Below are 16460 nucleotides of genomic sequence, written 5' to 3' on the forward strand. Positions count from 1 at the left end.
CTGCAGCAAAGAAGGGAGAAAAATCTGGGATAGCCCCAACAAGTGTTTGTTACCTACAAATACTAATGTGCATTTCTAAGTACTAATATGCCCAGGGATATACAGATATACACTAGGATAAAATAAAATAATTACATCTTAATTCCACCCCCCATCTCCAATTCTCTGGTCAGGAAGCAAAAGTGACAGACAGGATGTCTCCAAAGTTCAGGGGCTGCCACTAAGTCCTGTGGTGGGACCTTGAGCTGCTGAAAAGGGAAACTCTGTAAAAAAAAACTGTAGCACTATTTCTTGCCAACCAAATTCCCAACTCTCTCATTCTCTGCCTCTGAAAACAGAGAGAACCAGAATAAAGATTAATTAAAAATGGCAATACTCGCTGCCCTCTCAAATCTTGCTCTTAGTAAAAAAACCTTAATGTCCTAGAGTAAAAATACACAAACTTTAGAGAGGCTGGATTGTTTGTCTGGATATGAACATCACACATTAAAATAAATCACAGAACCAATTAGGTTGGAAAACATTTCTGAGACCGTCGAGTTCAAATCAGTGAGCCCCAATAAAGTTCTGGCATTAATTGTATCAAAACCCCCAAAGCCTACAGCTGCTTCAGAAAAATTCTCTATTGAGCAAACCATTTTTTCTTCCCGCTACCTTGTAAAAGAACTCCTGTCTGCCCTCCACGAGCCTAGCAGGAGGTATGAATTAGAGAGGAAAATAAACTTCAGCTGAGGTTGAGGGTGTGAAGTGAAAACAGAAGGAATAAGGAGAATCCCAAGAATAGGAAAGTAACAGAATAAAGTGAATGCAGATGGTTCCACTCCTGTTACTTAATCAAAAGGCTGTGCAGAGTCACTAGAGCCAGCATAAAGTCATGTGTTAGAACAACAGCTGATCTGTATTAAAGAAGATTAACTGGCAATGCCATGGTGGAGGGCCTGGGATTATTTTATGTGCTTCCACTGCCGAACAAGCCGTCAGCACAATTACTGCCCTCCGATGTGAATGACTGATCTGTAACCACAGCTAAACAGCATGCTGCTTAGGGGCCTGGGTGCTTCATGAAGATGAATTTCCATACCATCAAAGTGCTTTTAATGGGCTTCCTGATCCAACCAACAAGGCCTGCTTTGCAAGTATATAGAACTCAGGATGAAGGCTTCCTGTCCAAAAGGATTTGGTCGGTTGTCACTTGACAATTCCCAGCCAGCACAAGGGAGGAGAGGGGGGAGATAGGTACAGTTGTCTCTGCTTTGGAGGATTTAAAAAAAAAAAAAAAAGGAAAAAGAAAAAAAAGGGTACAGATGCTTTCTGAATGTTCTGAATGCAACCAACTGCTGTATCCACAGCTGAATTCAATGCGCTTAACAAATAAGGGCAATTTAGCTATGCTTGCGAGGAATAGCTGGAGTCACTTTGCATTAGCATCTGCCTGAGTGTTAAAGTCATTTCTACATGGGGAGCACAGAAAAGGAATTTCTGCTCCGAGCATCCTTTCAAGAATGCTTAAATATTTGAATATAAATTCCTTTGTGCTTGTGATCACTTCTTCTTATATCTGACACTCTGCTTTTCCCTTTTCCCTTCTGGTGCTCTTCTCTGTGGAACGCCATAAACATGCTCCATCCCTCTCTTTCTCTCTCCCCACAGCAGCACCCTGGCTCTCCTGAGACAGAGTGGAGGTACTGCTACATACCCACTACACTGACCTCTTTTCTCCTTCCCCTTCCTCTCCAGAAAGGGATGGAACTGGAGTCATTCCTACATCACTGGCACCTGGGACAGGCCGATGGAAATAACAGTGCAGTGGTGAGAGACTCACACGGACACTTAACATTCATTACACAGGCTGCTGGCTTCTCACAGCTTATTGATCAAACTCCATCTAAAACCAGGCACAATGGAAAGCCATCCAAATCAGCAATCTGCTCGCTCTGGACAATATTGTTTGACTCGCAAGCTTCCCAGGATGACTGGGTTTCAAGTTTCTGCTAAATAGCTGATCATTTTTATTCAATCTATCTGTCTGCCTGTCTCAGTGAACTGCACAAGACCTTACAGTGGAAGTGCTCTCAGTTAAATGTAGCTGACACCAAATGTGACAACGGGAACCTTGTACTGTATCACCCCAGAAAATACAGCAGGGAAGGAGAGGAGCAGGGGGAAGCCTTGCTAAGCACACTGAGATGAGAACAGAGCTGAGCTGTGTATCCTGGGTGGCAGCATTGTAAGGACAGCTCACAGGCAATGTGGCAGCAAGCACTGGCAGGTCTATTTATCCTCCATAAGGTGCGCACAGAGACATCAGGCACTCACTGAGGAAAGAAGCAAACCCCAACCTCACTGACAGGCACGGCAGTGAGAGCACACACAAATTTCACTAGAGAATACCCACTTTGTTGGTATTTTGTTACAGCACAGCTTCACAGGCCAGTCCAAGAGCAGACAGTGGTAAGGCCCGTACGTTCTGCTGCCTCTAAGTTTCACTGCAAATATTTGGTGCAGTTTGTGCTGTCAATTCTCTGCTTTTCAATTCTGTTCAGTCATCTAACGTGACGTGACAGTGCTACATTGCAATGGTCACAAAATATCATCTATGACGACCTCACGAGGCTAAATACCCAGAAGCTGAGCCTGAGTATCAGCAAAGCTTATGTTCCTAAAGAAGCTTGAATATTTTCAAATCCAGCTCATCTCACAAACACATGTAAGCATTTCCATAAAGCAAGATTTCCACTTAGACCCAGAGATTTCCAAGATCACCTTCCCTTAATACATGTTGACAGGCTGGAACAGAGAATTAGTGGTCTCCAAAGTTCTCGTGAGGGCTTTAACCATCTCTGCCTCCTCCCCACTCTCCCCCAGGGGTCTCAGGTCTCTCTGTCATGTCATCTTTTGGCTTTTCACTGTTTTTGAACTATTCTCTTTCAAAAATGGGGAAGGAAAAATAGAATAAGGAGGACAAGAAGGGAGGAAGAAGCTGTGTATCTGTGGGGAGAGGCAACAGAACACTCTGACCCTTTGCAGAAGGAGTCTGGGAAACTCACTTTTTCTGTCCTGCAGTTATTGAGACCCAGGCTGTTGACCACGGCCACCTTCCCATCCAGCACCTGCTGCTCCCTCCGTAGCTGCTCCTTCATCTGCCGCGCCTCCTGGATGGCCTTGGTGACAGCATCGTGGTCATTTAAATAACCTGGGACAGGACAGAAGAAAGGGTGCCTTAAAAACCAGAAAGTCACAGGAAAACACTTCAGCTCCCAGCAGTGGGATGCAGTTTATCGTTATTAATGAGAAGGAGTTAAAAGGCAATGCCCACCAACCTGTGTGCGCTCTGCAATTCTGCTGTTGTTATGATAAAGCCACCTGGACACAGAGCCTGGGAAACCTCAGTGCCAAAATCCTCACTGCTGCTATTTGATCCCATTAGTCTCAATATTTCCCTGACACTGCAGAGGCTGGCCCTGTGCTCTGCATGCAGCAGGATGGAGCTGGGTACGAGTCAGGGGAAGCTTTGATCGTGCCAGCAATCCCAAACTCTTCAAAACAGACCGTTTCATTCTTCCTCTTCTCCAACTTGTGAATACATTAAAATAAACCACAGGTGGCGGTGGTTTGCTATACATATGAAATGCATAATGGCTGGGAAGAAAAACCTCATCCACTGAACACTCCCCACCACCACCTGTCATTCATAAATGTACAAGAAACCACAGCTACACGGACCTACATTCCCACTCCTATTCATGCTGCTAATAGTAGGTCAAATGTCCACTGTTTTGCTGCAAATTCACAGCCTAGGGCTTAGCCTTAGTAGTCACTGAATTATTTCCTTTTAAAATGTTACAAGCATCACCGGCCCAGCTAATACTATTTAATTTTAAATGTGACACTTTGTCATTTTTTTCCTTTAGCGTACCGTAGATTATACTTATTATGATCTGCATGTGATTTGTAGGGTAGAATACTGATGGGAGACTCCAAGCCCCAGTCTATTTCTCAGATATTAAAGCAGAGGCTAATATCTATCAACCTCCCTCTCCCCCTGCACATCCCCACACGTGTGCACACACACACACACACACACACACACTTCTTTCTGTCTTTTAACTAGGGCATAAAAACAGCATAAAATGAATCTGTAATATGAAATTGCCCAGAAAAGGGACTTCTGTTTGTGACATGAGGCTAAATCTAACCAGATCCATTGGTGAATTGTGACAGATGGAGGGACTGTGAGACAGAAGGCAGGCACTAATCACACACAAAATGACCGGCTTGCCTCAACATGTTCCATGGATTCCAGCAAACTTTACACCCTAATCCATTTTTAGAACAAAAAACATCTGGGCCATAAATCCTCTAATCTGCCAAAACACGCTATTAAATCCCATGATTTGTTGAAAAACACTAAGATTAAAGAAAGGAAATATAAAATGGCTAACTGCCGTGTTAGGAAAGTGTTATTAATACTCTTTCTTTGTCTCAATTATGAATGTTCTGTTCCTAAAGAGCCTTGTCTAATCATGTCAGATTACACATCCCTGTTGTATTGCTAGACTCTTCTATCTGATCTGCTGATTGCCAAAAACGCAGGACATTGTCTTGCTGCTTGAAACATTTCTGGGGAAGAAGCTGATGTCAGATTAGTTCAGTGCTGCGCTGCTGTCAGGATTTTAGCTTGGTCTGGGGTTTTATTGTTGGTTTTTCTTGACTGTGGAGAGAGTGGGACTGATATTCCCATCTTCCTTGGAGAAAAACAGCTAGAAAGAAAAGTTCCTGTGCAGTTGGACTGCTGCTAATTGCACTAACAGCTAGCTTTTGGCTAAAACCCCTGGAACCCTGAGAGTTTTGTATGAAACAACTTGATCCACCTTGCTTTTATCAAATGACCCAGTTCAGTAATTCCCAGCCAATGGAATTCCAGTAATTCCAGTTTTCCCAGCATAAGGAAGAATATAGCCTGCACCAGCACAGCTGATTTTTCTTTTTTTTTTTCCTTTTTTTAACCTCCATTTTACCAACTTGCCTGGTTTCTTCCCCAGTTTGCATCTGTTAACCTTTGCATCTGATCAACCTTGCATGTAGTCATAATAAATTAAAAAAGGAAGCAAATAAACAAACAAACAGCAGTATTAGTGCTGCTTTTGCTGTTGTCTAGGTATAATACTTTCAGTCTGTAACAGAGCCAAATTTGCCTAGGAGCTGGAATTCATGCCCTTCTCCAGACTATTTGGCTTTTCCTGAATACTGCTATCTTTGAGACAGTTTGGCACATGACAGTGAATAAAAGCAAGCACTCCTTATGTTTTTCAGTAGCTGCCAAGATGCTGGTGTGCAGGGAAATGATTAATATAGAAGCGAGTTGAATGTAAATTATTGTTGTTTAGGGTAGGTGGTGAATTATTGACAGAGAGGGGAACTGCATTACATAAAATGAACTTAGTTTCAAGGATTGCCAAACTAGCACAGAGATGTTGCAGATAATGGCAAAGAGCAGGGAGAAGTTGTTTCTGTTTTTAGTACACGGACATATGCCTGCTCCCAAAAAGAAAAGCTTGGATTTAAAGTCATCCATGGAGCCATGGCATTTGTGACTGCTCAGTCTGTAGCACCATTTCTGTGCTGTGGGGATGGCTCAGGAAAGGGCTGAGGAGCTGCAATGCCTGAGTGCAGCCCTGCTGATAATCCCTGAGGCTCTGGGCTCCTGTCCCCACAGAAAGATGAGCAATACACAGCATTTCTCCTTGCCATGGGAGCCAAGGGGCCTGAGCACAGAGAAAGTTTAATTTGCACCTAGGGGTGGTACAGAGGGACACAGCCCAGCTGCATGCAGCAAGGAGGGCTGTGCACACCTGGGACAGACAGCCTGTGCCTCGTGCTGACATGTCACAGACATCTTCTATGGAAAATCCTTTCCTTAGGATTTCTCCTCCTGAGAAGCTGAGAGGCCTCCGGAGCAAAATGTAATCAATGGTTATCTGCTGCTGTGGAATGCAACAGGTGCATCTGGGATTGGGCTCATGTGGTTGTTTCTAATTAATGGGCAATCACAGCCCAGCTGGCTTGGACAGAGAGCCCGAGCCACAAGCCTTTGTTATCATTCCTTCTTTTTCTATTCTTAGCTGGCCTTCTGATGAGATCCTTTCTTCTATTCTTTTAGTATAGTTTTAATGTAATAGATATCATAAAATAATAAATCAAGCCTTCTGAAACATGGAGTCAGATCCTGGTCTCTTCCCTCGGACTCCTGCGAACACGGTCACACTGACAGCTCCATCACTCCAGAGGTGGAGGTGCCTGACAAGGGGATGAGTGCCTGAAAAGGGGCTGAGTGCTTCCCAGGGGCTCTTTGTGGAGGATTTATCCCTCTGGATGAGAAAGGGATCCAGCTTCCCTGCCACATCAGGGACCTTTGTAGCTTTGCTAAAAACATCACCAAAGTTTCTCTGGTGTGCTCCTGCTGGAGGGTGATGTGGGATTTCACCCAAGCTCACCAGAGCTTCACCATGGCCATGAGCCCTGCTTGTTGTGATTGGGCTGGATCTGACCTAGCAGTGAGCAGGAGACTGTGCAGGCAGTCCAGGAGCTTTTCCTTCTTGCAGTCCTCCAGTAAAGGATAAACCTTTGCTTAAACCTTTGCTAGGAGTGTCCATCCAGCTCCTGCACCAGCTAAAGACAGCTTATCTTACACATACAGCATGCACAGTGATACTGCTCTGCAACCTCAAAAAGTCACTTTCTATATTTGTAGCAGAGAGATATACAGCAGTGAACTCTATGTCATTAACAATAACTTAAATATGTTATCTTTTGCTCCACAGTTTTCCATGGTTGCTTAATGGTATAACACATTAATTCTTCTTACAAGAGTGACCTTTAAAGCTCTGTTCATCCTCACAGCTTTTATCCAATTACATTATCACTCATTAAAGGTACAGCATTTCAAAATCTGCACCTTGTTAGAAGAAGTAAATTGCAGGGGTCTCAAACCCACGGAAAATAGCAGGTGTGCAGGGAAAGAGGATTGGAGAGGGGAGAACAAGAGATGTCTTGCTGCTGAAATGTGAGTCAGATGCTTAACTTCCCATGGAAATACAACGTTCCCTCTACGTAAGGACAAAAATCTAATCCGAAAAAATGAAATTCAATGCACAGTGCATGGAGAGCAGCAGGGTCAAGCAAATTGAATATAAAATACATTACTGTGCATCACAGTTAAAGAGTGTAGGGTTAATAACAACAGAGGCATTAACAATTAGTAATGTGATATTTAAAAAATATTTATATGACTCTAATGTGTCATACCAAATAAATATCACTGCACAGCACTGCTGTATCACAGACACAGCTTCTGATAGGTCTGACCTAGGGCTTCTTTTGGGGTTTTCTGTGCTACCCCTGAAAGTGGCAAGGCAGGAGATGCTCTAGGAGACAGCAGAAAAAGTACATCTGCCTCACTCAATTCCCAAAACAGAGCTTGATTTACACAATGGAGCCTTGGTTATACTCAGGTTATACTCAATCCCTTCATGGAATACAACATTTTAGAAGGATCAGGAATGGGGTGTGTGCACATTTTCCTTACACACACAGAGGACAGTCCCTGGAACACATCAGAGTTATGAAATTACCTGTAAGACTGTTACTATTTAGATGGTCCTTAGGCAAAGACATCATTTTGGCAGGAAGAGGAACTATCACTATTTTCTGGAACGATGTTAAAAACAGCCAGTCAAGACTTTTTGCAACACAGGGCAATAAATCTGGGGTTTCCTTGAATGAACCTGGTGATTGCTTTGCTTATTACACCAAGGTAAAATAATATTGCAATCAGCATTTGGATGGACTAAGGATTGAACTCGTAATTTTGGAAAAGTGTAGACTTTTAAGTTAAAAGTTCGTTTCTGAAAGCTCATCCATCACTTTTAGATGACAGGGTACAATATCAAGGGTCTCCAGTGCCCACCATCAGCAGGTCACTGTCTGTAATGTGTGCCATTAAAAATCAGCATTCATCAGAAGTTAAAGCAGCATCTGAAATGACACAGGCCTTTGTCTTCTGACTCTGTAGAAGCTAAGATATCCCTCCTGAAAGGAAAGTCTCTGAGCTTCTGCACCCACACCACCAGCTGGAGCAGGATGGGCACCCTGGGCAGCTGTGGGCAGGGCTGATAAGAACCCCTTCCCAACAGGAGCTACCCCTGGTTCTGAGGGGACACACAGAGGGCTGGGTGGGACACAGACAGGGCTGAGCTCACCTATTGTGTTGGCTCTGGCCGAAGGACTGGCTAATGTTGCTGGCACGGAGGACTTTAGTGAGCTGGCCCCACTGTTTATTCTCAGAGCTGGCATGTGAGGAGAGGTGGGGGACGTGGGAGATTTGCCATCAGATGTCTTGGGTTTGGCTGAAAGGTTCAGAGGCTGGGCCACTTCATCCTGTGGAAGCAGAGGAGAAAGAAATGTTATCACCCAAGTGCTGCTGGCACAGCTCTGCCCAGCCAAGGCAGGGGCTGCAGCTCCCATGGACCCAAACCTGAGAGCTGCTATCACACACATGAAGATCAAATGTGATACCAGCTTGTCACTCCAGCTTGGAACTGCAGTGACTGATAAACTGGAAAATTAGTGTGACATGATCAGAGAACATCATCCACTTGGTCTCTGAAGAAATTATTCCCATTCACAAGACATTCGCTTCTATCATGAAAATAAAGAGCAATTTTATAGTTATATTTTATTTTGGATCTTATATTCACTAATGAAGAAAAAACTGAAGACCATCTTCACTTAACACTCAACCACCACTAACCAAACTGGGCAAACAAGTGAATAGGGGTTCAGTTCGTTTTTTATGGGGTTTTTTGTTTTTTTTTGGTTTTTTTTTTTTGGTGTGCCTTTTCTTTGGTTTTTCTTTTGTTTTAACTGGTATTTTCCCCTGAACTTCCCAGATTTATAATCCCAAGCACAAAAACACGATAGGAAATCAAACACTTCTCTTCCACCTTATCAAGCCCTGACACAATAACCTGGGTAATTCTGCACACACCCCCAGATGTTTTTATCTGGTGCAAAGCTGGACTTCTGGATTTCAGCAATGATTATTATTATGTGAAAATAGAAAAATTGGGTGACATTTTTTGCAGGGTAATGGAATTATTCCTAAACCTGGCTTGATTACAGACAAGACTGACAGACAGTGCTATAAAAAGCATTAAAATGCCAAGTAATGTATTTTTGTTTGACCAAAGTAAAATACAGTAAGAAAAAGAAAAAAAAAACAACAGAGAAGGGAGAAAAGGATTTTCAACAAGGGGAACATTTTAGAAGTGATTTTAACTGACTTTTAAATAAGCAGAACTAATGGATGTGATATTAGATCAAATCATCACATAATAGCTTGGCTCTTGTCTGACACTGTGACTTAGGGAAGTCATCCTTTAGCTGCAAGGAGTGCTTCACAGACAGCTGGGCTCCAGCTCTAGGCACTGGGAAACTGATTCTGGCCTCCCTAAATTGTAACTACATCTAGTTTTATAGAATTATTCCTGACTTACTTACAACAGTGCAAAGCTGAGTGAGATTAGACTCAGCTTTTGGTTTTTGTGAGCTTTTTTTTTTTGGTGTTTGAGTGTTTTACTGTTATCACCAAAGTCTCTGTGACTATCATGTAACAGTGATTCTTTTCCACACAGGAAAGAAGGAATTTTACAGCTGCTATTGCTCATGGAACTACGATGGAGATGTCTCCAAACATAAAGACAAATCTACAAATCTCTGTCATGCAACTTTTCCATTGCCTCTGAGCAAAGCACCTTTGTTATATTTGATTATATTTCTACATTTGGCTATATTTCTACAGTTTTGCGACAGTCATAGCAGATAAACATTATCAGAGGCATAGTGGACAAAGCTGTCATCCTTAAAGTGATGCTGAAGCCATCCTAGAGGCAACTTGTGCATAAAATGAATGGGAAAAAAATCACTGCATAGAATTGCCTCAGGAGCCTACATACTACACTCCCAGAAGTGAATTAGTTACCTAGATGGCAGAGTTCTGCTGATCTTCCAGGAGATTTAGGCTGCAGGGTTCAAAATGTCACCAGTAAAACTGGTATTTGACATTTTTAGAAGGGATTTGTTACTTTACGGAAATACAAATCCATTGTAGTAGAATACAATAGATAAAGATAAAATTAGAATAAAATAAAATACCAGCCAAATGGAAGGAGATTTGTTTTGCTGCTCCCCTGATTTCAATTAAAAAATAAAGAAGTCTCACAACATTCCAACTGTAGTGTTGTGAAATCGGTACTGAATTAGTTGCATTGAAGTTTGGAGTACAAATGAGCCAACAAACCCACCAAAGACAGTGACCCTGTGCCAGAGAAGGATCCCTGAACAGCCAAGCCATGTATTTATCTGGAACTCAACCTGAGCAGCAAAGCAAACCTGCCCACAGACCTGCTCCCACTCAGCCCAAGAGGGTTTGGTTTCCATGCACGTTGGATTCTTGACCTCTGCTGAAAGTCTCACCAGAAGGGGCTGATCTGTGTCAGCTATGGTGCAGAAAGCTGCAAGGTGCTCTCTGCCCAGAGAAATCTGGCAGAGCAGCAGCAGCTCAGGAGCAGCAAGTCCTGGTGGGGATGGCTCTCACCATGGCAAAGGCAGCGTGGGTTCCAACCCACATCCCCATTTGAAAGGCTTCTTCAGCCTCATCCTCCATCCCTCAGCCATCCTACCCCTGTAAAGCTTATTTCCTTCCCTCCTCTTGCTCCCTCTCCCTTTTCTCAGCTCTTCTGTTCCCTTTTTTTCAACCTGGTGTGAAGGCAAGGTCCTGCCCAAGTCCACTGCTCCGGGGTGGTTCTGATCTCGTTTAATGCGAGTGGTTTTTCCCCACTGTAGGCATCAAGCAATGAGGCTGTTTGTGTTGCAACTATTCCTGGGAGTAAGAATGCTCCTCTTCATTCAAGTCAGCACAGCCTTCTCTGAAGCCAAGAAATATAAGGCCTTGTGGAAATAATAGAAGCCGACAGCTCCAGAGCTGATAAATGTCATTCCAAATTGCCCCTTCATTCACTTTCATTGTGTGCTCAGGCTAATGGTAAATTAATCGGAGGTCACAGAAGCTTGCTTCTCATAAAGGAGGATAAGTAAACAATTTTCAGCTATTATATATATTTACAAAATGATACTACTTCACTGTTTGGTCTTCATAACATTTTTACTTCTGTTATTTCCAAGAGCATTCTCAAATCCTCGCTGGAAGTCAAATGCATTAAAAATCCTGCGTTGCATCAGGATTTGGTAATAACTTCAGTCATTTCCTTTACAATAGTGGAACTACACTGATTTATTCCAAAGGACTCTAAAAAATATCTGGAGGACAAGTAATAACATACAATTGTGCTAAGTGTGAAGATGATTGTTAGGATCTTCACTCCAGCCAGTGAAACAAGTTACTCTTGTCCCTTTCTGCAGCCATCAATTCAGAATCCTCCGCTCTTCCAGCTTAAACCAAGAACTGTGCTGTCTTCATTACTGATCTGAGCCTGTGTAACCCCAATAAGAATTAGATGCTAGTCCACCTTTATTTTTTAACTATAAAATCTCCCAGCTAACATTCTGACACATTACAGATTAGCAGAATTTTCCCAATTATGCCAGACTGCTCAGGCAAGTAAGAGACATAAAAGATAAAGCCCAGATGTAGCCTCTTCCCTTCAGGTAGATGGTATCTTTCAACAGCCAGGAGACTTGATTTTATGCAGTGGATCACAGAATCTAGGATTACTCCCTGCATTCAGTTTTTATTAGAGAAAGCATTGATTGGTCCCTGCCTTTTTTTGAAATGCAGCTATTCTAAGATGACATTGATAAGGTGGGTTTTTTCCCCAACCCAAGGATTTTTTAAAGAGTTAAAGTCAAACATTTATTTATATATCAGCCAAAACATTAATGCTGAGACTAGAAGACGTTAAGACCCAAAAGGCTTGTAATAATATAAACACAAATGCGATGAAAATAAAGTATGATCTTGATTAAAGGTTATGAAATGCCTCTTTTAAAGTAGCACATTTGTCTTAGAAAACGAAATACACACAGGCACAAAATAAATGTAGAGAATAAAGCATAAGCAAAAACACAGGAAGAGGGGCTAATGAAGTGTACCCACAGAAAGCAAAGCGCTGGCAAAGAGATTCCCATCCCCTGCATCACAGCTGGGTCACAACAGTTGCTGCTTTAGGGAGAACTGATTTGCTTCCCAGGACTGGAAGATTCATTAACCAAAACTTGAATTCAGGGAACTTTAAATTCTTGATTTTCTCTAGGTTTTTTTCCCAGGTTGTATCTAGGTATTTGAGGAAAGAAAGAACCCTCCACCTACACCAGAATTTGGGGGTAAGTAAAATATCCATTGAATATTTTACTTGAGTATTTGGGGGTAAGTAAAATATTCATTTGAATATTCATTGAATATTCAAAATATTCAAAATATTTTGTAGCTTCACTCAACCTGGATTAGTATAACTCTGAGCTGTCACACTTCAAACTTCGGCCACAGAAAATCTCCAAGTTCAAGTGCCTGACATGCCACACAAATGAAATGCTGCTGGCAAGCTGAGTGTGGATCACACTGCTTTTAAAGGTTTGCTTGGTCCTTTGAAAGGTAAAATGCTATAGGTTAACACAAAATGCTCATTAACATGGCAGGAAAAGTGAAAGAGGGGGAAAAGGAAGGGATTTGGCCACAGCCAGGCAGGGACAGCAGCAGAGCTTCAGAGAGACCCAGGAATTCTGACTCTCAGTCAGCAGCCTTGGAATATCTGGCTGAAATGATGTCTTTGCTAATCTTGCCATCATGCTGTCTCTATTTACTTCCTCCTAGGATAAAAGGTTAATTCATCTCCACGGAGAATAGATATGGGAAAAGAAGGGGATAAAATCTGATTTGGAGAAACTCTCTAAACCATTTATTAAAAATGGCACTATTTCAACACCAAGAGCTGAATAAAAGGCTGATATCCCACATGAATAAACCAGTCTAGAGAATGGAAAGGGGGGTGGGGCTGGTGGTGAGGAACCCAGACAATTCATTAGGGTTTGATAATCTCACTCCTGTTCACACATTTTAAGGGCAGTGCACTATTAAAACACAGCCACTGAATTACTCTACTGTCCTTTAAACCCGAGTGCTAGATCCCACTGTGGCACATGCTGCAAGCCCAGGTTGCAGGGTTTATTACAAAACCATCAACTGCTCTGGGTATCATCTGACTGGCAATACAAATGTGCTTAAATGACCTGGCTTAAGCACAGCCCAGCCTGCTCTGCTAAAGAGGCTTTTCATGACCTCTGGGAACACATTCACCACGTCTTGCTGCCTATTTAAATGACCTTGACAGTACAAATTACAGCCAAATGAGTCAGAAATAAGAAGCCAGGGAGGGGGGGGCTTCTACAAGATTGCCTCTGCCACCTCAACAGAAACAAAGCCTCATTCCCCCACCCTGGTTCTGTTTCCTGGAGATCTTAATTTCAATAGAAATGCAAAATATGGAGCACTCACTGGCATGTCTGGGGCAGAAGACAATGATGCTATTGTTGCCCACTGAACAATGCAGCCACTCAGTGGCTTATCCAGACTCCTGCTTATCCAAAAATGTCTAACCAATATAAGGAACCGAGCTACAACAGCAGAGATGCAAAGAAAACCCTCTGGAATCAGTGTCCCTCAGGAATACAGCTGTCCACACACTCACACAAAGACACTGGCAGCTTCCTTCACCTCCCCTGCTCCTGGAGCCACTCATGGTGGAACTATCAGGAGTGATAATAAGGAGCCAAGGGGTAAAGGCAGTTGTGAACCATGTTGTATAAATGAATCATGCTGCTGATATTATCCTCGCTGATGAAATAATTGTATTAAATTAAGCAGGGATGTTCACATGACAGGATGGGTGAATTAGATAATGCTCATCTGCAGCTGTACCTCCTCCTGCCACATTCTCAAGTTTTGATTAAGAATAATGTGTCCCTTCCTGCAAAGGTGGAAATTTCTCTAACTATGTAGAAAAACACATACGAGACATAAAGCCAGGTATCTTGGTTGTGAGACTGTAATAAACACAGCAGAATTATTCTTCAGGTTCAGAGAAGTCCCTTCATCGTATGCTTGCCCACAAGTTTCAGTAGCAATAGTAGAACCAGACTCTGGTTAGAAAGGAAAAGGCACTGAAGAGAAGGATGAGGGCAGGTATGAGGAAAAACAGTGTTCCTTCCTTCTGGTTCTGCACAGACCTTTACTTCTGTGATGGTGCAGAAAGATCTCTGCCTGGATTTTTTTTCTATATCCAGAGCAGCATTTTTAATTGATTTTTTTTTTTTTTGGTGTTCCTTTGCTGAGTATCTTTTCCTGCACGAGTTTCTCTCAGGAGGCAGGTACTTTCTGGACTCAGGGCATGTTATCCAACCCAAGTTAATACTTTACTGACACTGCCCAAATACTCTTATTCATGGGACTCAAAACAAAGGGGGAAGCTGAGCTGCCTTACACTAGTGACAAATACTCTTTCTGTTCTCTGCTCTGCATATAGGGAACCACTCAATGAATAAATTACTCCCCAAGGGTGATTTACACACTGGGAGGATTGCTGCACAGCTTCCACCCTTGTTCATGGAGAGAAGTGGTGCAGGAGCACAGCAAGGGAATCTGCTCTGTAGCACCTGGGACAGAGGACATCTCCCCCAGTGTTCTTCTGCAACACCAGGGACTCTCAGTGAGGATATCCTGGGACTTCTTCCTCTCAGAGAGATCCCTAACATCCTCCCCTTTCCTTTTTCTCTACAGGAGTGGAGTTGCCAGGAAAGAAGTCAGACACCATAAATTGCTGCCCTTCAAAGCCCAAGCTCTGCTTTTGCCTGCTCTGCACACTGTCACACTGAAAAGCAGAGGGCTGCTGGCTGGTTTGTGTTTAGCAAAGCTGGACGCAGAATTCTCCAACAGATACAGGAAGGACAGAGAGCAGCATGCAGAGTGAGCTGTTCATGAGATGGCAGACTCCTTCCCTCCAGCCCACACCTTTGTGTGTGTGACACAGAACTCACTCTACAGCACCTGTCCTGTCAGGCACAGAACACAGAGGCTGAAATAACAGAGAGAAACCACAAAACTCCAGGATCCCTTTAGTCCTTCTGCTACCCTGCCATGAAGAGTGGGATGTTTCAGCTGCAGGGCAGCCCAAAAGCAGCAGTGTTTAGGGAGAGAACTGCAGTACTGCTCTCCAAAGTCTGGGTCCAGGGATGTCCTGGGACAAAGGATGTCCTCTTGTGCAGCACCTGCTCACACCTCTGCACACAGAACCAGCTCTTTAAAGGTCTCCAGGGAACACTGCACTGGGACCTTGCCCTCTGGGGTCCCGTGGCTGCTTGGCCAAGAGAACACAGCAGGACATGCAGCTGAGCAGAATGAACAGCCTGCTATGTGTTTACTGAAAATGCATTTGTTTAGTTTCACAAATCTTCAGAGACAAATCCTCCAAAGCACACTTGCAGCTCCTGGCTGGCTTTGGACTGTCAAAATGCCCAAGCATCCTTGTGAACTCTGCTGGTAATCTCCACAGACAAATAGCACAATGTGTTTGAGGAAAGCAGCCAGTAGGAGATTTCCAGGCTCATTTTCCTTGAACATGAGTTTTCAGTCCCCACCAACCTCTAGGGAAACCAGATGAGTTATGGATGCTTATCCCAATGCAGACCCAAATTTCAGCATTTGTTTTCATCCACACAGAAGTAAATTACTTAGTCCTATCACCATTATTCTTCTAATTGGGCATTTGGTCTTCTGTTTGAGTGGAACCAGCAGAAGTGAGAGTTGCTCACCACCTTGCTGAGAGGACCCAGGAAGAGCATTTTTAGTACAGCACGAAAATAAACTGCAGGAACAAAGAGCTTTTAGCCTTTACTTGCACCTCATAGAGAAAAACCTCCTTCCCATCTGCATCTCTAAGTGAGTGAAAATTTAACTCAGCAGCCTCATATATAGAAAAGCCCCAGTGAAGCTGAGCAAACCTTGCCAGGCTGGTCCTGAAATGAGAAGGGTCCATGTTGAGTAGGGATAAAACAGGAGCCAGGGCAGAAAGACTATTCACTTGGGATTCTCCTTGTCTGTGCTTCATGCCAAACCTGGGCCCTGCTGTTGGCTTTTTTTGCATCTACTGTTCAGCTGAATTTCTCACAGCACTGCTACACCTGTTTATTTATAATGTTATTATAAGTAATGTTATTTATTAATAACATTAATAATTATGTTATTATGTATATGGTTATTTATTCATGAAGTGCTCAGGTCAGAGGCTAAGCAGGAGGAGTGATTTAGGCACAGGTCAGCAGGGACTGATACAAATCTGCAGGGGAAGATGACAACTGATTTTTCACAATTTTCACCATGAAAATCACTTCAC

The 16460-nt window shown here is 43.0% G+C and overlaps 1 protein-coding gene across 26 annotated transcripts in view; it reads right to left on the bottom strand.

Annotated features, from left to right (window-relative positions):
* SOX5 (SRY-box transcription factor 5) overlaps positions 1-16460 on the bottom strand; it is a 609841-nt gene that overhangs the window by 26508 nt on the left and 566873 nt on the right. For all 26 annotated transcript variants that reach the window (XM_077178076.1, XM_077178082.1, XM_077178072.1 and 23 more), the window contains 2 exons: positions 8259-8436; positions 3048-3193 (listed from right to left, as the gene is read on the bottom strand). In XM_077178076.1, the coding sequence (XP_077034191.1) occupies positions 3048-3193; positions 8259-8436 (324 nt within the window). The remainder of the gene's footprint in view (positions 1-3047; positions 3194-8258; positions 8437-16460) is intronic.

This window comes from Agelaius phoeniceus, chromosome 5 (genome assembly GCF_051311805.1).
Source record: "Agelaius phoeniceus isolate bAgePho1 chromosome 5, bAgePho1.hap1, whole genome shotgun sequence".
Taxonomy (NCBI): Eukaryota; Metazoa; Chordata; class Aves; order Passeriformes; family Icteridae; genus Agelaius; species Agelaius phoeniceus.